Source organism: Dermochelys coriacea, chromosome 3 (assembly GCF_009764565.3).
Source record: "Dermochelys coriacea isolate rDerCor1 chromosome 3, rDerCor1.pri.v4, whole genome shotgun sequence".
In the NCBI taxonomy this organism is placed as follows: domain Eukaryota; kingdom Metazoa; phylum Chordata; order Testudines; family Dermochelyidae; genus Dermochelys; species Dermochelys coriacea.
The window spans coordinates 159,751,001-159,772,977 of NC_050070.1; the positions used below are offsets into that span (position 1 = coordinate 159,751,001).

The 21,977-nt window shown below is 42.8% G+C and overlaps 2 protein-coding genes across 5 annotated transcripts in view; both read left to right on the forward strand.

Moving 5' to 3' along the window:
• The window catches only part of LIN9 (lin-9 DREAM MuvB core complex component), a 63,231-nt gene extending 41,254 nt beyond the window's left edge, over nucleotides 1-21,977 (forward strand). For 3 of the 4 annotated variants that reach the window (XM_038394581.2, XM_038394583.1, XM_038394584.2), the window contains 5 exons: nucleotides 14,278-14,358; nucleotides 17,195-17,320; nucleotides 17,648-17,830; nucleotides 18,021-18,118; nucleotides 20,573-21,977. In XM_038394581.2, coding sequence (XP_038250509.1) covers nucleotides 14,278-14,358; nucleotides 17,195-17,320; nucleotides 17,648-17,830; nucleotides 18,021-18,118; nucleotides 20,573-20,678 — 594 coding nt within the window. In that variant the 3' untranslated portion in view covers nucleotides 20,679-21,977. The remainder of the gene's footprint in view (nucleotides 1-14,277; nucleotides 14,359-17,194; nucleotides 17,321-17,647; nucleotides 17,831-18,020; nucleotides 18,119-20,572) is intronic. The other variant, XM_038394582.2, reaches the window with a different exon arrangement.
• Nucleotides 1,889-14,271, forward strand: LOC122459484. Its single transcript, XM_043511669.1, has 2 exons — nucleotides 1,889-3,295; nucleotides 9,327-14,271. Exon 2 carries the CDS (start codon nucleotides 9,395-9,397, stop codon nucleotides 10,418-10,420), a length of 1,026 nt encoding a protein of 341 aa, XP_043367604.1. The 5' UTR covers nucleotides 1,889-3,295; nucleotides 9,327-9,394; the 3' UTR covers nucleotides 10,421-14,271.

A 21,977-nucleotide genomic window follows, 5' to 3' on the forward strand; every position in this document is an offset into this window, starting at 1 on the left:
AACTTTTACCTTTATGAAAACCACAACTAGTAGAGAAATCAGGTATACAATCTGTGGCACTGGTCTGGAAGAATACTAACATACTAAATCCTGACACATGAGATTTTGTCAAGTTCCATCCAAAGGGCAATGGGTGGGTACATAAGGAAGGTCAGCATATTTTAAAGTGGTTTGCAGACCAGATTCCTCAAGAAATCTATATGGAGCTTGATGGAGCTATGCTTCACATTGATAGTGGTTATATCAATCATTTTGGTTACCTAATGATTCAAAATCTAATGCATCAGAAATTTTGAATGTGTTTACAGAAATGAAGTATCACTGTTAATATTTTGCATTACACAGTGGTTACACAAGTATTCAAGGACAAGTTATTTGGTAACATTATTAAATTAATTGAAAGATTTCAGTTTGAAAAAAATAAATATAACAGATTATATATCTTCAAAGGGGTTTACACCCAGCCTCTAATTTTGTGCCTGTAATTAATTGTGGGAACTAATTATAATGTTTAGAAGTCTAACAGTGATTTGTGGTCACAACGAGATGATTAGATGTGAAGACATCGTGATCTGCACCACTAATTTTGCACCCCAATTGATTGCAAGCGAAAATTTAGTTAGTATTCTAAAAGAAATTTGGTCCAAAATCAGGCCAAAGACTGATTTTTACCATAATTTATCAATGAAGACTGACAGGTCCCACTTATAAAATCAATATGTCATTGACCTTTATTCTTTTGGTATCTAAATGATCTTTCTAGTTCTTCTTCACAGATTGTCCCAGTGGGTGCTCCACTTTAGGTGTCTCGGCGCCCTGCGCTTATAATCGGAGATTTGTAGTAACAGTGCCCCGGTTTGATCGCACATGTCAGCCGTCTCCCGCTGCTCTGAGTGGACTACCTTGCATGCGCAGCCAACCGACCCCGAGTTCCTTTGGCTTGAATCAGAGCAACAGCAGCACCCCCATCTATTTTGTAATTGTTTATATTCCCATCTTCATTTATCCTTATTTGTTGGTTTTCTTCCATTTTCCCATCATTACCCACTTAAAAAAAATTTTTTTAGTTTGCTTCCCTCCGCCACCGGCGGGTCTCCCCGCCAATGGTGACTGAACTATGACTGTTTTCTATAGACTTGGACCTTCTCAGGCATGCCTGGTTCCCCCGACTTTAAACGTTGCCTGCCCTGCGCATTATCAATTCCTGTATCGGATGATCTTACTCAGTGCATCTGCTGTCTCAGGGAACCCATGTACCACAGAAGTGTCCACACTGCAAGAATTTATCTGCCAGGACACTGAAAGCCAGGGACCTCCAACCAAAATTATTAATGATGGAGAAATCCCTCAGGCCAGCCTCCAACCCAGAGTCCAGAACTCCTCCTGGCCAATGGTCTCCAGCAGCAGCCTCAGACAAGGGCTCCACACAAACTGTGTCTAAGGACACTGCACCTAAGTAAGCGACCAAACATCGGTAAGCGACCAAACATCACCATAGAGAGATCCTCCTAAAAAGAAGCGGTCTCCTGGAAAGAAATCTTCTCCGGTACTAACAGCAACAAGAACGTCAGATCGAGAGATACCAGGAATGTCGAGTACCGAGACATCCCGAGGACCCAAGGTACTGACACAGCCAGGCTCTGACTCCGAGCTAAAGCTAAGCTCCCTAGCTTGGCGCCAATAGTACTGAAGAACACCTCAGCACCGGCTAGTGTAATGGCACCACCTGCTGCATATACACAGCCTAACACAGTAGTTCTCAAACTATTGTACTGATGACTCCTTTCACATAGCAAGCCTCTGTGTGCGACCCACCCACCCCCCCCTTTAACTAAAAACACTTTTTAACATATTTAACACCATTATAACTGCTGGAGGCAAAGTGGGGTTTGGGGTGGAGGCTGACAGCTCGTGACCCCCCCAAGTAATAACCTCATGACCCCCTGAGGGGTCCCGACCCCCAGTTTGAGAACCCCTGGCCTAACGACCTCTGCACCGTCAGAGCATACTACGCTGCCATCCATGGCACTGAGCTTCCCAGTACTGCAACCCTTTACCGGACAGGCGGACCTGGCAATCTCCTCCACGCCAGGAACCCCCTCTTCGGCAACACTGGTACCCTAGTCAGACCAGGATCAAGCCGAATAGGCACACCTAGTGGATATGCACCTACGCTATCTGGTAATGAGGATGAAGAGAATGATTCAGGTCTTTATATCCCTCATCATCTCTTCCCAAGATCGGGATCCTCTCACCAACAGCCACCTATGCAAGGGCAAAGCTGGCAGGCACAACCATGGATGTCACCGCCCGTTGTTATGCCACCCAATTGGCCATACTGAGACACACGGGCAATCTACAGAGCCCAAAATCTTAAACCCCACAACCCACCAGCATCAAGGGCTACCCGGTCCCCTTCACCCACGAACTCACCACCATCGGAGGCCCAGGAGAAAGAGGGAGAAGAGCCAGAAGAAGCTCCTGAAGGCGACACATTGCTCGCCCATATTTCATCCTTGCCCCAGGACAAAATAATTATGCCACTGCCTCTCACCATAGGAGATGATTTAAGTCCTTCCAGGACTTATTCAAAAGAGTTGCAGAATCCATGGACATCTCTTTAGCAGAGCTGCCAGAGACCCAGCACAAACTTACTGACATCTTGCAGGCATCCCCATCAGCAAAGATAGCTCTGCCCATCAACACTGCTATAATGGATCCTGCAAAGACAATATGGCAGACACCTGCCACTGACCCACCCTCCTGTAAACGCAGACAGAAAATATTATGTACCAGCGAAAGGGCTGAGTTCTTATTTACTCACCCAGCTCCAAATTCACTGGTCATATGGGCAGTAAACCAAAGGGGAAAACAGCACTAGTCAAAAACCACTCCTTATGACAAAGACTGGAAAAGGCTTCATCTCTTTGGATGCAAAGCCTGTTCCTTGGCCTCTCTGCAATTTTGCATAGCAAACTACTCTGCTCTGTTGGCGAAATACACTTACAGCTTGTTTAATAAAATGACATATATTTTATTGAACAAATGCCGGAGGAGTCAAAGGAGCAATACAAAGCTAACATTGCAGAGGGCTCCTTAATTGCCAAAACAGCCCTGCAGGCCTCCCTTGATTCCGCTACACGGCAGCTTGTTCTATCACCACATCGATGGTCATGCATCGAGCATCATGGCTCCACCTTTCCGGATTTCCTAGGAAAGTACAAGCCACAGTTGAGGACCTGCCCTTTGAGGGACAAAAAGTATTTGTGGAACACACAGATGCATCTCTACATACTGTGATGGGGCCAGACCAGATAGCTATAGAAAAGTAGTGGGAGATAGATATATTAGCTCTAGGCTAAACAAATTCCTGGTACCAGGTTAAGTGAAATGGAAGCTGCTCCCGGTCAATTAAGACACCTGGGGCCAATTAAGAACTTTTCAGAAGGCAGGGAGAAGGCTATGTTGATTGGGACACCTGAAGCCAATCGGGGCTGGCTGAAATTAGTTAAAAGCCTCCCAGTCAATCAGGTGGGTGTGCATGTCAGGAGCTGTGGGAAGAAGTTGTGCTGTTGGAGAGGCTGAGTAGTACACACCATATCAGGCACAAGGAAGGAGGCCCTGAGGTAAAGGTGAAGTGGAGCTTGAGGAAGTGAGGGCTGCTGTGGGGGAAGTAGCCCAGGGAATTGTACATGTCATGTTTCTAAAAGGTCAGCTACCATAGCTGATACTATTAGGATCCCTGAGCTGGAGCCCGGAGTAGAGGGTGGGCCCAGGCTCCCCACACACACACACCTTTGCCCCCTGTTTAATCACTGAGACTGGGAGACAACAGAGTCTGTGCAAGGAAGGATAATTTCTCCTCACCTCCGTCACTGGCTTATGATGAAAATGGCTCAGTAAACTGTGACCCTTGTCTCTAGAGAAAGAAGGGTTATGTGGAGGGTCACAGTGAGCCTCTGAGGCTAGCGAAATCTTCCAGGAAACGCGGGACCCACGGAGGCAAGAACAGAGCTTTGTCACAACTGATGTCAGGAGTGAGATTTCGTTTACAGCGTGGCGGAAGAAAGAGGTTTAAAAAAAACAAGTGCACTGGGGTTTTCAATTTTTTTGTTTTGTTTTGGTTTGGTTTTTGTTTGTTTGCTTTATACCACAATGGAGGAGGTGGTAAGAGCTCTGGTACAAGCCACGGCAGCCCAGCAAGAGGCCACCCAGGTTCAGGCAATGGCACAACAGGAGTCTATGCGGCTACAGCAGGAAACCAATCAATTATTGATGAGCCTGGCGACCCAAGATTGTGCCCTCTTGAGAGAGGTGGTGGACCAGCTGAAGATCCACACCACCCAGGCCCGGGGGTCCGACGGGATGCGAACCCTGAGGACCACTGGTTGTCTGTCAAAGATGACGTCAGGAGATGACGTACAGGCATATCTCCTCTCATTCAGAAGGACTGCTCAGCGTGAGGCGTGGCCCCAGGAGCAGTGGGCCAGCATTCTCGCCCCTTTTTTGTGTGGAGAGGCTCAGAAGATCTACTTTGGCTTGCCTGCCATGGATGCCACTGACTATACCCGTCTGAAGGGAGAGATCCTAGCACAATCAGGGATAACGGCAGCGGTAAGGGCCCAGAGGCTCTATGAGTGGAAATACCAGGAGAACAAACTCCCAAGGGTCCCAGCTATTCGACCCACCTCGCATGGAAGTGGTTACAGCCCGAGGTGTGCAGGCCGGAGGAGATTTTGGAGACCCTGGTCATAGACCATTACATGTGGAGACTGCTGCCAGATCTCCGCAAATGGGTAGGCCAGAACGATCCGTCCACGTACGATGAGATGATCACACTGGTAGAAAGACTGATGACAGCCAGGGAATTGACCCGACTACCCAAGGAAGGCCCCTTTCGAAGCAAGCACCCGATCTCAACCCTGAAGGTTTGTGCAGCCAAACCCCTGGGGAGTCCTAGGTGGAAGAAGAGGGGGCCGAAAACCAGCCGGGACCCCAGAAGGAAGGGATTGGCCTGAGTGGGGGGAACCCTGGGACTAAACCCCCTAATCCCCTGGATAGTGGAATGATTAAAAGCAATTATAGATGTTATGCCTGTGGGGAGTGGGGACACATAGCAGCACAGTGTCCCAGCACCAAGGAGCCTATGCAATGTAACTTGGGGGATTGGGTGCCCCTTATCTACCTCGTGGGGGTCGCATTAGCCTCGCATAATTACACCAGGCCAGTGAGGATAAATGGAGCAGAGACTACAGCGCTTGTGGACTCTGGGAGTGCTATCACCCTCACATCAGGTAAGCTGGTAAAAAACAGTCAGCTGCTACAAGCCAAACACGTAGCAGTGACGTGCGTGCATGGGGCTGTGTGCCATTACCCCACCATCCCAGTGGAGATAGAGGTTCAAGCAAACCCCATTGAGGTGATCGTGGGCATAGTTCCCTAAACTCCCATATCCTGTAGTCATTGGGGGGGACTATCCAGGGTTTGATAATTTACTCCCCCCGGAGAGGCTGGAGGGAGGTGGGGACCCTGAGGACAGCAACTCGTCACCGGGGGAATGTCAACCCCCGATGTTCGCTGATATTTCTCAGGATCTGTTCTCAGCCCCCCAAAAAACCTGGAAGACAAAAAAAGAGAGGAAGGCCGCAAATGCCTTGGAAACCCGGATCCTGACCCGGGGCCAGAAGACCTCCCTAGTAGGCAGATGGACGCGAGCAACCAACAGAGAAACTTCCACCACAGAAGGTGAGCCAGAAGCTGCCCCTAGCCATGATGGCGGCGAGCCATTGGAAGAAGCAGAAGCCGGCCCCTGGGAGCTTGGGCAGGTTAGTCCCGGGGGAGAGACTTTTGGGCGGGACCAGGCGGAGGACCCTAGATATGATAACGCCAGGAAAGAAGTGACGGAGATCGATGGGATACCCGGGGATGGGAATGTCTGGGGTCCCGGACTTTACTTTATAGTGAAGAAAGATCTCCTGTACCGCGTGGTGCAAATGCAGGAGCAAGAGATACAACAACTTCTGGTGCCACGAAAACATCAAAAAGCCATATTGAGTTTTGCCCACAGTCACCTGTTTGGAGGACACCTGGGGTAGAGAAAACCCAGGCACGGATCCTGCGGAGGTTCTTCTGGCCAGGAATACATGAAGATGTCCAGCGATACTGCAACTCTTGTCCGGAGTGTCAGTTACATAGCCCTTGCCCGCACTTGCGGGCTCCTTTGATACCTCTTCCAATAATAGAGGTTTCTTTCGAACGGATAGCCATGGATCTGGTAGGGCCCCTAGAGAAGACAGCTCGGCGCCACCAACATGTGCTTGTTGTACTGGACTATGCAACCCGGTACCTGGAAGCTGTTCCCTTGCGTAACACAGCTTCCAAGGCAATAGTTAAGGAGCTAGTACAGATCTTTGCCCGGGTTGAGCTACCCAAGGAGATGTTGACTGATCAAGGGACACCTTTCATATCCAAGTTGATGAAAGATCTCTGTTCATTGCTCCATGTACAAGCCCTACGGACCTCTGTATACCACCCACAAACAGATGGCCTTGTGGAAAGGTTCAATAGGACCCTTAAGGCCATGATCAGGAAAGTGGTGAGCTGGGATGGGAAAGATTGGGATACCCTATTGCCTTACCTCATGTTCGCCATCCGTGAGGTTCCGCAAGCCTCCATGGGTTTCTCTCCATTCGAACTACTATATGGATGCTACCCTCGGGGCATATTGCATATAGCCAGAGAAGCCTGGGAAGAGGAGCCAAATCCCAGAAGGAACATAGTTGAGCATGTACTGCAGATGAGAGATCGGATAGCCCGAGTTACGCCCATTGTACGGGAACACTTGGAGAGAGCACAGGAGACCCAACGAACCCATTATAACCACCAAGCAAAGCTTCGACGGTTCCAACCAGGGGATCGGGTGATGGTACTGATGCCCACAGCAGAAAGTAAACTGTTGGCCCAGTGGCAGGGACCCTACGAAATAATCGAAGCCGTGGGAGAGGTGAACTACAAGGTGCGGCAGCCAGGCCGCCGGAAATCGGAGCAAATTTACCACATCAGTCTTCTAAAATCTTGGCATGATCGAGAGGCATGCTTAGTTATGCAGGAGACCCTTCCCCAGGAGGATAACTTCATGAGCAAGTGAGGATATCATCTGACTTGACGCCAATCCAAAAGATTGAGGCAGCCGACATGGTTAATCGCAACAGAGATGTGTTCTCTACAAAACCAGAGCGGACGACTGAGACCTATCACCATATCTGCACGATCCCCAGAGCCAAGGTAACATTGAGACCCTACCGAATCCCAGCAGCAAAAGAGAGGAAATCAAGGCCGAAGTAAAAAAAATGTTAGAATTAGGGGTTTTTGAAGAATCTTACAGTCAGTGGTCCACTCCAGTTGTCCTAGTGCCTAAACCTGATGGTACCATGAGATTCTGTAATGACTTTCGCCGATTGAATGAAATATCCCAGTTTGATGCATACCCCATACCACACATTGATGAACTGGTTGAGCGACTGGGTAGTGCCCGATTCTTGACTACACTGGATCTGACAAAAGGGCACTGGCAGATTCCTCTGACCAAAGAAGCTAAAGAAAAGACAGCATTCTCCACCCCGGATGGGCTATTCCAGTACACCATCCTCCCTTTTGGGCTACATGGGGCCTCAGCCACATTCCAATGTCTCATGCATAAGCTGCTGCGCCCCCATACTAGTTATGCAGCTGCATACCTAGATGATGTCATCATCCATACACCAGACTGGGGAACCCACTTGGAGAAAGTTGAGGCAGTACTGCGCACCTTAAGGCGGGCTGGCCTCACTGCTAATCCTGCTAAATGCGCCATAGGGCTAGCAGAGGCTAGGTACCTGGGATATATTGTGGGAAGGGGTATAGTGAAGCCTCAACCGAATAAGCTAGAGGCAATTCAAAACTGGCCCTGGCCGACCCGAAAGAAGCAGGTCCGTGTGTTCCTAGGCGTGGTAGGCTACTACTGATGGTTTATTCCCCACTTCGCCACTAGGGCAAGTTCCCTAACGGACCTGGTGAAGGCCTGAGGTCCAGACATGGTAAAGTGGACCGACGCAGCAGAGGGGGCATTTACAGACCTTCGGATGGCTCTCTGTAATGACCCCATACTCATAGCCCCAGACTTTAACAGGGAATTTATTTTACAAACAGACGCTTCCGAGGTGGGGTTGGAAGCAGTTCTGTCGCAAATGGTGGGAGAAGAGGAACACCCAATCCTCTACCTAAGCGGAAAGCTTCTCCCAAGAGAACAGAAATATGCAGTAGTTGAGAGAGAATGCCTTGCTGTCAAATGGGCTATGGAGACACTACGTTATTACCTCTGAGGCCGGCAATTTACTCTTGTGACGGACCATGTACCCCTCCAGTGGATGCAGCGGAATAAGGAAAAGAATGCAAGGGTCACCAGGTGGTTCTTAACCCTCCAACCATTCCAGTTCCGCATACGGCACAGGGCTGGATGCCACCATGGCAACGCTGATGGTCTGTCACGAGCATACTGCCTGGTGTCCCAAGTTGCCCAACTCTGTGGTGTTGAACAGAGGGGGGGATACGTGACGGGGCAAGGCCAAGGCCAGATGGCTATAGAAAAGTAGTGCGAGATAGATATATTAGCTCTAGGCTAAACAAATCCCTGGTACCAGGTTAAGTGAAATGGAAGCTGCTCCCGGTCAATTAAGACACCTGGGGCCAATTAAGAACTTTCCAGAAGGCAGGGAGAAGGCTATGTTGATTGGGACACCTGAAGCCAATCGGGGCTGGCTGAAACTAGTTAAAAGCCTCCCAGTCAGTCAGGTGGGTGTGCATGTCGGGAGCTGTGGGAAGAAGTTGTGCTGTTGGAGAGGCTGCGTAGTACAAACCATATCAGGCACGAGGAAGGAGGCCCTGAGGTAAGGGTGAAGTGGAGCTTGAGGAAGTGAGGGCTGCTGTGGGGGAAGTAGCCCAGGGAATTGTACATGTCATGTTTCTGAAAGGTCAATTACCATAGCTGATACTATTAGGGTCTCTGAGCTGGAGCCCGGAGTAGAGGGTGGGCCCGGGCTCCGCCCCCACACACATCTTTGCCCCCTGTTTAATCACTGAGACTGGGAGACAACAGAGACTGTGCAAGAAAGGATAACTTCTCCTCACCTCCATCGCTGGCTTATGATGAAAATGGCTCAGTAGACTGTGACCCTTGTCTCTAGAGAAAGAAGGGTTATGTGGAGGGTCACAGTGAGCCTCTGAGGCTGGCGAAATCCGCCATGAAACACGGGACCTAGAGAAGCAAAGTCAGAGCTTTGTCACAATATCTTAAAGGACTCAAGAACGACCACAAGAAAAAACAGGGCAGATTATATACCCAAAGAACTACAGACAAATGAGTGCTGGAAATTGTCCAAAAGGGTTACTCTCTCCCATTTATTTCTATTGCCCTACCCACCCACGTTCCCCATCCCTCTTCAGCGTCCCATCTCACGAGACCCTGTTGCAGCAGGAAATAAACCATCTCCTGCAAGTAGGAGCCATGGGAATAGTACCTCTCCAACACAGGAGAAGAGGGTTTTATTCCCTTTATTTTTCTCACACAGAAAAAGAATTGTGGCTGGAGACCCATTCTGGACTTATGCACACTCAACAAGTTCATAAGGACACAGCCCTTCAAAATGGTTACCTTGGCAACCATAATTCTGGCATTAGAGAAAGGAGATTGGCTCTTGTCCCTCAACTTACAAGACGCATACTTTCCTGTCAACATTCTTCCAGCACACAGACGATTTCTGCACTTCACACTAGGCCATCAATATTACCAATACAAGGTACTACCCTTTGGCTTATCGACAGCCCCAAGGGTATTCTCCAAAGTCCTAGCTGTTGCTGCAGCTCACCTCCACAGGCTAGGGTAATGATCTTCCCATACTTGGACAACTGCCTCATAAGAACACCAACTCAGCAGATGGCAGTACAAGCTACACAAACCACTATAACTCTCTTCACCAACCTTGGGTTTCAAATAAACGTCCAAAAGTCCACCTTGGTCCCTGTCCAGCAACTAGAGTTTATAGGGGCCTATCTCGACTGCCTCTCATCACAAGTGAGATTACCCCAACAGCGATTCCTCAACCTAACCAGGCTGATGATAACAATATCAGATAGCCCCCAAACATTGGCCAGGGCCTGTCTACAACTCCTTAGGCATATGACTGCTACAACTTACATAGTCAAACGTGCCAGACTGCATATGGGATGCCTACAGGCCTGGCTCTGCACCTGCTATATACCAGACAAGCATTCTCTCTACAAACGGCTCACTATGCCCCACAGAGTGAAGGACTCCCTCAAGTGTTGGATGCAACCACAAAACATCTGCTCGGAGTCCCATTTCAACAAAAAGTTCGCACTATAACAATCACCACAGATGCCTCCCTTGTGGGATGGGGAGCCCATCCGAACACCACCACCATCCAGGGACGCTGGTCTGCAGCGGAAACCAACCTACACATAAACATTCTAGAGCTCCGAGCAGTTAGAAAAGCATGTGAACACTTCCTTCCCCTTATCTGCAACAATACCATCAGAGTCCTCCTGGACAACACAACTTGCATGTTTTATATAAACAGACAGGGTGGAGCTCAATCATACCCTCTCTGCATCGAGACACTACACCTATGGAAATGGTTCATCTTCAACAAGTAGACATTTCTGTAGCTTACCTTCCAGGACTTCAGAACACCATAGCAGACCATCTGAGCAGACACTTCTCACAAACCCACAAGTGGGAGATGGACTGCCTGACCCTTTAATATTCAACCAAACCCCCATATTCAACTAGTGGGGTTTATTTGCAACAGCTCACAATACAAAATGCCCTTAATATTGCTCCTGAGAAGGGCTCGGGCACCACTCACTGGGCAATTTTGCCCTCCTCACAGAATGGGAAGCACCACTAATGTACATGCAGTTCCCCACCCCCACCCCGCAGACTCCTCTGCTGAGCCGGGTTTTACACAAAATCAGACAGGACAAGGCCAGGGTCATACTCATGGCACCCACATGGCCCAGACAGACATGGTTCCCATACCTAATACAGATGGCAGTGAAACCTCCTCAAACCCTTCCAAAACTTCCTCACCTCTTGATACAGGACGCCGGCCATGTCATTCACCCCAACCTAGTGGTTCTCCGCCTCAAGGCCTGGTTACTCCATGGCTAATGGGACTGGATCAGGATTATTCTGAGGAGGTTAGGACATTCTCTTGAATAGTCGCAAACCAAGCACACACAAAACGTGCTCATAAGTGGGTACGTTTCTGCACCTGGTGCAAGGCTCACCATATGTTTCCTCATTCTGCCCCTCTACCCAGAGTCCTGGACTATATATTACACCTTAAAAAGGCGGGCCTCTCCAATAGCTCCGTAAAGGTACACTTAGCAGCTATCACCTCACTACATGATAAGGTAGATGGAACCATGATCTTTGCTCATTCCACAACTAAACGATTCTTAAAGGGCATGACCAACATCTTCCCTCCCCTAAAACACCCTACTCTTATATGGGACCTTAGCCTTGTGCTATGTACCCTCATGGGCAACCCCTTGCAATTTGCTCATTGCTACATCTGTCGATGAAGGTCTCCTTCCTTATTGCGATCACTTCAGCAAGAAGAGTTGAGGAACTAGGGGCCCTAATGGCACACCCGCCGTATACCACATTCCATAAAGTGATCCTAAGAGTCCATCCTAAATTTATACCTAAAGTAGCCTCCTCATTTCATTTAAACCAACCCATTTACTTACTTGTGTTTTTTTCCAAAATCCCACGCCAACGCCAGGGAGGCATCCCTTCACACACTCGATGTCCGTAGAGCTCTGGCCTTCTACCTAGAAAGAACAAAGACATTTAGAAAATCGTCACATCTCTTTCTATCAGTCACAGAGTGATTGAAGGGTGAGGCCATCTCCAAACAAAGACTATCTAAGTGGAATTCTGGCTATATCCACCTCTGCTATCCCAACTCTAGCTGGGATTCGTACACACTCTACCAGAGAGCTATCCACGTCAGAAGGGTTTCTTAATAATGTACCCATTGTAGACATTTGCAGGGCAGCTAACTGAGCCTTGGCCCACACGTTTACCAAACACTATGCCCTGGAACAACATTCCTCTGCTGACATTCAGTTCAGACTCTCGGTGCTATCTACCCTCAATGATACACAGAAGCCCCTCCCTCCACCAAGGGGTACTGCTCCATAGTCACCTAAAGTGGAGCACCCACAAGGACACTCCTCAAAGAAGAAGAAGAGAAGGTTACTCACCCTATGCAATAACTCAGATTCTTCAAGATGGTTGTCCCTGTGGGAGCTCCTTTACATACCCTCCTCCCCTCTATTTCGGAGTTTTATGCTGATCCTCTGGGATAGAGAAGGAACTGGGGGTCAGTTGGCTGCACATGCGAGGTAGCCGCTCAGATCACCGAAAGAAGGCTGCTGCACGTGCACAGCGAACTGGGGCATTGCTGCTACAAATCTCCAATTGTAAGCGCAGGGCGCCAAGACGCCTAAAGTGGAGCACCCACAGGGACAACCATCTCAAAGAACTTTAGTTACTGCACAAGGTGAGTAACCTTCTCTTTTATAATGGACAAAGTTATGCATATTAGAGAAATGATAACTCCAAAAGGAATTTGCTATATCAGTTGACCATCTCTTGTACATTAATATTTACATCCAAGCTAAATGGAATACTGACAAAAATCATGAAAATATTTTATCCTCGCGTACAAGATTAAATGTTTCTGGGGATACTGGATTCAATTTAAAATATATTACATTTTAGTTCAAAACTGATGGATGGGATTCCCTTTGTATGGGGTCCCAGTTTGTCAGCAGTGTTAGAATCTAGTTTTCCAAATGATTAACAGTATCCTTCTTTTTTTGAGGAAGAGTTAAAAATTAAGACATAATAAAAACAGAATTTAGACAGAAATGACTTTTTTTACTGTGCTCCTGCATGTCCAGTAGAGGGAGCATGTTAACTAATGCAGTATTTTCCCAGAACTGTGCATGTTTTCCTCACTAGTGTAAATTAAATGCAAGGAAATAAATCTAACTTCTAGTTTAAATGGTGAGGGGGGAAAGAGAGGAGGGATGTGTAAAACAAATAGGAAAATACAAAATTGGTAGGAAAAAATGCATGTTTTTCAAACTTCTCAGAAGATATTACAAACAATATAGAGTAATTCAGAGTAGCAGCCGTGTTAGTCTGTATTCGCAAAAAGAAAAGAAGTACTTGTGGCACCTTAGAGACTAACTAATTTATTAGAGCATAAGCTTTTGTGAGCTACAGCTCACTTCATCAGATGAAATTGGGAACTGAAAGTAGCTAGTTTCTATAATAAACTGTTTAGTATTAATTTTCATTTAGTCTTCAATTATAACATATCACTTCGAAAATTCTAGTATACCTTGTTCCCAATTGCACTGAATTCTGGTATAGGTACCCTCATCATACAGGAGGAAATTCTGGCCCTATTGAAATCAATGGCACAATTCCTGTTTACTGCAGTGGCACTAGGATTACACCCATCGGTCCCAGGTGACATCCACACTTCAAGTAATAAGATGCATGTTGGACAAAATCTAGCAGCCCTTTCTATGGGCACATTACACCCCAAATGCAGCAGATACAGAGCACTTCTGTTTTGAAGGAAGAGCCCAAGAAGTGAAAAACCTCCAGAGCCCTCTTGTTTGCTACAAACCCATGTTGTGTTTCAGCTGTTGTTGCAGGAGTGCACACAATGGGTTTGTGTCCAGTCTGGGACATGACAAGTGAGTCCATCAACAGGCTAAAAACCTTATGGGGAAGGCGATGGCAAAACAGCTGATCTCTACTGTAGCCCACGATAATTACATCCTCAGCCTTGCTGTGCAGAAGTCCTATATTATATCTTCAGGCCTTAGGGAGGGAAGGATTCTGTTCCCTTCATCCTCAAAATATGTCCACGAATCCTATTTACTCAGTCTTTGTGTAGGGAATTTCAACCATTGTGCTTTGGCTTCATTGAGGTAAGGCTCCCTGAAAGTACTGTTTATAATTTCTGTGGAAAAAAATATATTTAATTCATACATCTTAATTTGTAGTCAGTCTGAGAAATATCTTTACACTTTTAGCAAAAAGTGTCTATTTTTCAATAATTTTATCGTTCATTTTAAAACTGTTTAAAGATGTTTGTCCTAAAAAAAAAATTTCTTCTTCGTCTATAGACTAGGTTATCAAAAATCCTTATGATTAAGAAGGAGCACATCAAGCAGTTAAGGGAGATGAACACAGAAGCGGAAAAGCTGGTAAAAACATGTTGTTTTTTCAGTTCTTGAATGGGTTTTGTAGGTATCTGCTACAATCAAAAAAAAAATAGAACCTGTTTTATAGGTATCTGCTACAATCAAAATAATCTTCATACAAACAGAGACAGTAGTACTAATAATCAGTGAGGAATGGATTATCTTGTGGTTAAAGTACAGGTTTGGGTTCTGTTCCCGCCTGGGGTATGACTTTATGCAAAACACTATGATCAACATTTTCAAAATGTGTTTATCTTTAAATAAAACTTCCTGAGCTTACAAAGACTGCTTAACTCCACACAAAATGATGATCTGGAAGAGGAGCAGCAGCTCCCATTTAAGCTTTAAGCTAGTGGTCAGGGTATTCACATGAGATACCACTGGCTTAGGTCACCCCACTGCCTGATGGAGAAGGGATTTGAACAAGTATCTACAGCCTCTCAAGGGAGTGTTCTAACCACTGGACTATGGGATATCTTGATGTGGGGCTATTTCAGTCTTGTCTGGTGAAGTTGTTTCACCTTAGCTGAATAATTAGATCTTAACTGGGCCAGAGAGCAAGTGAGAATGGCTCTATAGTCCAGTGGTTTGGGCACTTGCCTGAGAGGTGGCAGATCCCTTCTCCTCATGAGGGCAGAGTGGGGACTTGAACTAGTGCTCTCTTACATTCTAGGTGAAGACCCTATATGTTGCCCTATAGGTTATATGGGAGGGCCTCCTTCAGTTGTTTTGTGTAAATCTAAGCAGCCTCTGAGCATGCCTCCTGGATCAGGCCCAGCATATGAGGTATGCAGAGGGGCTGAGGATACACCGTTCTCATTAGCATCTCTCATTTGCTAGCTTAGGCAGCTCCCCACCTAGCATGCTGGCTTTTGTATACCACATTCTAGGCCACCTATCACTCCACTTGCATTGTGTAGGGAGCCTAGACACCTAATTCAGGTTTTGGTGATCACAATGTTATCCCTACGATTAGCTAGGTTCCTAAAAGTTAAGTATTGCAGTGCTCTGCATTGTAACGCCTAAGTCCCTTTGGGGACCCAGACCTAAGTGTTTAAAATTTTTCACAAAGCATTTAAGGTTTTTAATATGGATAAAATATTTCTTCTCCCTGCCCACCGTGGCCACCTGTGGGCACATGTATGCTCACTCTTTCTCTCCATTCTCTGCTTCCCCATTCTCATGTCCACCATCCCTTTCTCCTAGCCCATACCCACATCCCATTCTTCAATGCTGGCATTATTATTTCACTCTCCTGTGCATTAACTATGCTTTCTCTTAATTTTTTTAAAGAAAATTGTTTCAGCTGTACAGATTAATCATTAAAATCTATGCAACTATAGCAAAAAAAGGATTAAAATAAATTACATATAAAGTTTGTCACAAATTTCTAATGCTGAAAAATGTCGCTTTTTAAAAGTTTGTTTTAAAAATGTAACTAAAAGTCTAAGTATGACACTTATACAAAAATAAACTATAAAACAGGTTGGGATTACAGAAAGCCTTCTCTCATTACAAGAAGATGACTGCCTTAAAATATGAACATAACTTAAATACTAAATCACAAATTAAACTTAATGAGGAAAGAAGAAATGAGAAGCATCAGAAGGAAAATAAAGAATATTAGGACAAACAAAGAAGCAACAGGAGGGAAGGGGAACAAGAATATATATTCAAATTGATATATTTAGGTCTGTTTAGTTTAGATAGGGATATGAGATATTTTGAATCTCCTCTGTTATTCATTACTTTGTAAATAAGCCTCTTATACAGTAACTTTTGTGAATGCTCATGGCTATTCTGATAAAACTACAGGAGGTGATATCTTTCCAGGGGTTATGTTCTTATCCCATCTTCAGTCAGTTTCTGCCTTTAAAATGTATTTCATTTAATCAAAAATATTTTCTCAAACACTTGCCTCTCTTGAACATGACCAAAATAATATACAGATTTAAATACATTTGTGAATTCTTTAAAGATTTTATCAATTAACTAATGTTGATACAATAATTTTTGGTTAAAGTGAAACAGAGTGACATGGTTGGTTTTGATTTTGGTTAAAGGGGAATCCTTTTGTGACCATGTTGTAAGTTAGTGACCAGTTTAATATTTAGTAAGTGGAACTGTTTAACCAAACTCAAAGCAGGTCCTAAATTAGTACATTAGTGTCTGGCAATAATACTAGTTTCTAAATGACAAAATGCAGAGGGTTTCTTAACAGGGGTAACTAATACCCACAATTGTACATTTTTAGTTTCATTTTTTTTAAGGGAACAGTTAGTGTTCTTTAGAGGTTTTGTCTTTAGTATATTATTCCTATTTGAGGACTGTAAAAAAAAAAAGTTGTATTTGCCACAGTTATCTAAGCAATGAATAAGCCAATTACATTCATTTAGCTAAGTAGTGGTTTTCAACCTATGGTCCGCAGACCCCTGGGAGTCTGCAGACTATGTCTAGGAGGTCCACAGAAGGTTACTGTTACCATAGAACAGTGATTTTCAACCTGTGGTCCAGTGACCTCTGGGAGTCTTCAGACTATGCCTAACATTTCCAAAGGGGTCCAAACCTCCATGTGAAATTTTTTTAGGGGTCCACAAATGAAAAAAGGTTGAAAACCACTGAGCTAAGTCATTTGTATTTTGGAGAAATAGCAGAACAAATCTGGGTGAAAAGGATTGGTGTATAAATTCTCTACTTAAAATTTCACAAGAAGGACAAGATAAAGATGATACTAGTCATTCAAGGGAAGCATCTAGATAGTAAAGTGCAACTTTAGTAAATACAGATGTATAGTGTTTGTGATTTATAAACTTCATATGCTTTATTGTCTTCTTCACAGAAATCCTATTCTATGCCCATCAGCATTGAGTTTCAGAGAAGATATGCAACTATTGTTCTAGATCTAGAACAACTGAATAAGGACCTAAACAAAGTTTTGCATAAGGTTCAACAGTACTGTTATGAGGTAATATGTTGCTAACCTCTTAGTTTATTTGGCGTTGTGTTTAACATATAAATAAGTCAACTGAAATTTCATATATAGAAAAGGACCATTTAGAGACAAATGCCAAACTTTAAGTAACTGGGGCCATATATGCTTTCACCTCTCTCTTTCCGAATATCAGTAACTCTCATTGATGTCAATGGACAGTTTTGGTTAACAGTATGAGGGCCTGGTTATTTTTGCAGGCTCTTCACTTATGAAACTCCCTTTAAAGTTGACTACCAGTTCACATGCACACCAGCTGTAGAATCAGACCCTTAATCTTTACTTCTAATTATATCTGTGTAGCTTGCTCCAGATCAAGGCCTCCAGCCTGCAGACCAGCCAACAGATCTGAGGCGCCGATGTGAAGAAGAAGCTCAGGAGATAGTTAGACAAGCAAATGCATCAACAACAGGACATCTTTGTGTGGAAAATGAAAACCTGACGGATCTGATCTCTAGACTTACAGCAATATTACTCCAGATTAAGGTAAATTGTTTACTAAAAATTTCTAATGTTTCCTCACACACAATACACAACATTTTAAAGCCCTGGCAACCCATAGGCATCAGTCAAATTTCTGTGTTGAACTAAGTCAAAACATGTATTTGAATAGAAATTAAAATTATGTAGTAGAATTGTAGATTCAATTCTATATTTGTTTCTTAATTTCTTCTAGTGTCTAGCAGAAGGAGGTGACCTGAATTCCTTTGAATTTAAATCACTAACAGATTCATTAAATGACATCAAGAATTCTATAGATTCTTCCAATATCAGGTATTAACTTTTAATAATGATACATACATATTTTTTTCCTACATGCATCTTTCATGATTACATATTCTTAATATACTTCAGAGCTGAAATGTTTATGTATTTATATAATTGAGTCTAATTCTGCAGTTCTTATAGGAATAGTCCTATTGAAAATGGCTACTTAACTTCAGTAGATATAAAAAGAATATTAAAATGTATATTTAAATTAATCCAGAATAAACTAGAATCTCCTTTGCCATTCAGTCTTTCAAAATGTATCTTTAATTTGAACAAGTAGTTATTGATGTATGTAATTGTTTTTAAAGAAGATTTAAATTAGGGCTGTCAAGCGATAAAAACATTAATCACTTGATTAATCACACTGTTAATAATAGAATACCATTTAAATATTTTTGGATGTTTTCTACATTTTGAAATATATTGATTTGAATTACAACACAGAATACAAAGTGTACAGTGTTCACTTTACATTTATTTTTATTACAAATATTTGCACTGTAAAAAACAAAAGAAATAGCATATTTCAGTTCACTTAATACAAGTACTGTAGTGCAATCTCTTTATCATGAAAGTTGAACTTACAAATGTTGAATAATGTACAAAAAATAACTGCATTCTAAAATAAAACCATGTAAATCTTTAGAACCTACACATTCACTCAGTCCTACTTCAGCCAATAACTCAGACAAACAAGTTTGGTTACAATTTGCAGGAAATAATGCTGCCCACATCTTGTTTACAATGTCACCTGAAAGTGAGAACAGGCGTTTGCATGGCACTATTGTAGCCAGCATCGCAAGATATTTACATGCCAGATGCGCTAAAAATTCATATGTCCCTTCATGCTTCAACCACTATTCTAGAATATGTGCGTCCATACTGATGGCAGGTTCTGCTTGATAACGATCCAAAGCGGAGTGGACTGACACATGTTCATTTTCATCATCTGTCAGATGCCACCAGCGGAAGGTTGATTTTCTTTTTTGGTGGTTCGGATTCTGTAGTTTCCGCATCGGAGTGTTGCTCTTTTAAGACATTTAAAAGCATTCTCCACAATTCATCCCTTTCAGATTTTGGAAGGCACTTCAGATTCTTAAACCTTGGGTCAACTGCTGTATCTATCCTTAGAAATCTCACATTAGTCCTTCTTTGCGTTTTGTCAGATCTGCTGGGTCATCATCCGAGACTGTTATAACATGAAACATATGGAAGAATGTGGGTAAAACAGGAGTTCAGTCACAAATTTAATTAAGGCATTATTTTTTTAACGAGCATCATCAGCATGGAAGCATGTCCTCTGGAATGGTGGCTGAAGCATGAAGGGGCATATAAATGTTGAGCATATATGGCACGTAAATACCTTGCAACGCTGGCTGCAAAAGTGCCATGCGAACACCTGTTCTCACTTTCAGGTGACATTGTAAATAAGAAGCCGGCAGCATTATCTCCCGTAAATGTGAACAAACTTGTTTGTCTTAGCAATTGGCTGAACAAGAAGTAGGACTGAGTGGACTTGTAGCCTCTAAAGTTTTACATTGTTTTGTTTTTGAGTGCAGTTATGTAACCCAAAAATCTACATGTGTAAGTTACACTTTCACGACAAAGAGATTGCACTACAGTGCTTGTCTGAGGTGAATTGAAAAATACTATTTCTTTTTATCATTTTTACAGTGCAAAAATATTTGTAATCAAAATAAAACTATAAAGTGAGTACTGTAAATTTTGTATTCTTTGTTGTAATAGAAATCAATATATTTGAAAATGTAGAAAAACATCCAAAAATATTTAATAAATTTCAGTTGGTATTCCATTGTTTAACCGTGCAATTAATCGTGATTAATTTTTTTAATCACAGTTAATTTTTTGAGTTAATCGTGTGAATTAACTGTGATTAATGAACAGCCCTAATTTAAATATTAAAAGAAAAATTATCATTTTTTTTTCAACTAGTAAATGTATTCTAAATTATCCAAAGCATAGAACATAGTACAGTGGTGGCATCCTTTATTATAGCAGTTTTTTCCCCTTTGGAAAAACTCCACTCTTAACCAAACTTCATTATAAGCAGAATTACAAATCACACATTGCAGCGGATTTAAATAATTTGAGGATTTCCTTCTTTATATTTCATCATCAGAGACCACAATATTCATATATTTCTGTGAACTTCAATCATGCAAAACCTATACACTGGCATGTAGGTATAGGAACCTTTCTACTGGCTTCATAGGACTGTAGCCCAGATAATGTTTTTTGCTCTTTTCTTTTACAGTAACAGAATTTGATAAAGAGATATTGCTCTCTGGCATGTTGGCCCTTCTAAACTTTTTCTACTTCCTATGTTCATACCTTGTCTTGAAAGCAGTTGGTGTTCATTATAGTCATGTTCAGGTGTGATAAGTTAATAAATTGAGTCTTAGAATGGTTAAATCTCATATTTTTTCTTTTCTTTAGTTGTTTTCAGAATAATGTTGAGATCCATGTTGCACATATTCAGAGTGGCCTGAGCCAGATGGGAAATTTACATGCCTTTGCAGCCAATAACACCAACAGAGACTGAAAACGATGTCTATTTCAAGTGTACAGCATGTAATTCTGTGAAATCCTCTTCTTTAACATAGGCTTCACCAAATATCCTAACTGCGGGGAGATAAGGGAAAAGAAACCTCTAAAAAGGCCATTTTAGGTAAACTGTACTGCTTCTTAAGAAACCAGCATTACTGGCCTGCGTACATTAGATTTTTCCATTTGTTATATACATACAGTAGTTTTGCTAGGAGCTAACTTCTATTAGTAACTACCATTTTTATTTTAAACTGGAAGTATATGAATATGCTTTCATGCAATTTCAACTAAGAATATATCAACTTTATTTTTAAAAGTTTGGGTAAATTTTGCCTAATTCATGCAGATGGCTTTACTGATGTGTTGAAGACAATGAAGAGGAAATGGTACAAATCAGTGGCTGTATGGCAGTCCTTTGTTCTTGAAAGCTACAGTTCTATTACCTGAGAGTCACCATCTCAGACTTTACTCTACAGTGTGGTGAAGCAGTATGTATATTCCTGACCTTAAGAAACAGCAGCAGAATATGGACAGAAAATAGATGAGTGAATAGATAGATGTACACTTGGATACTGGCTGCTCTATAAATCAGTTAATACCTTTTTGGAATGTTTAATTTATCATAACTTATATAAGGAGTCTAATGAAGGAATAGAAAAACATAACTGCTAAATTCCCAGGAACATATTTGCTATGGCTTTTTCCCTCCATACAGGGCAAAAAGTCCTGTAATTGATATTTTATACAAATGACTGATAACATATTGGTTTTCCATTTTTTATTGTTTGCACAACTTTCAATTTAGATAACTGGTTATTCAACAATACCCAACATATATAAATAAAAAGATTTTGATAACAAATGAGATAACCAGTGTTGTGAACTGTTTTTTAAAAATGCCTCCAAGTGTATTCTGGAATGTTAATCCTGTAAAAAGTGGTTATTGGATTGTTTGTTTAATAGTCTTGTAAAGCTTCAGTGTAATAAATTGTTTCCAGATTTGAATTTTCAGAGATAGTTGTAGAGATGTTATGATTCTTTTGGATGCCTCATGAAATGAGATCTTTTATATGTTAATGTATAAAGAAAATGTAAACGTTATTTTCAATTTTGGAATTTTGTATAGTTTAAAAAATGCTTCTGTATTGTGATGGTATTGTGCCACTGCAAAACTTTAGTGCAGAGTTTATATTTAGCTAAACTTGTTCTGTTAATTAAGAAATCCATAAATCTTTTATTCTCAATGACATTTCTAATTCTAAATAAATTGACCAATGAGAGTTGATATATTTTA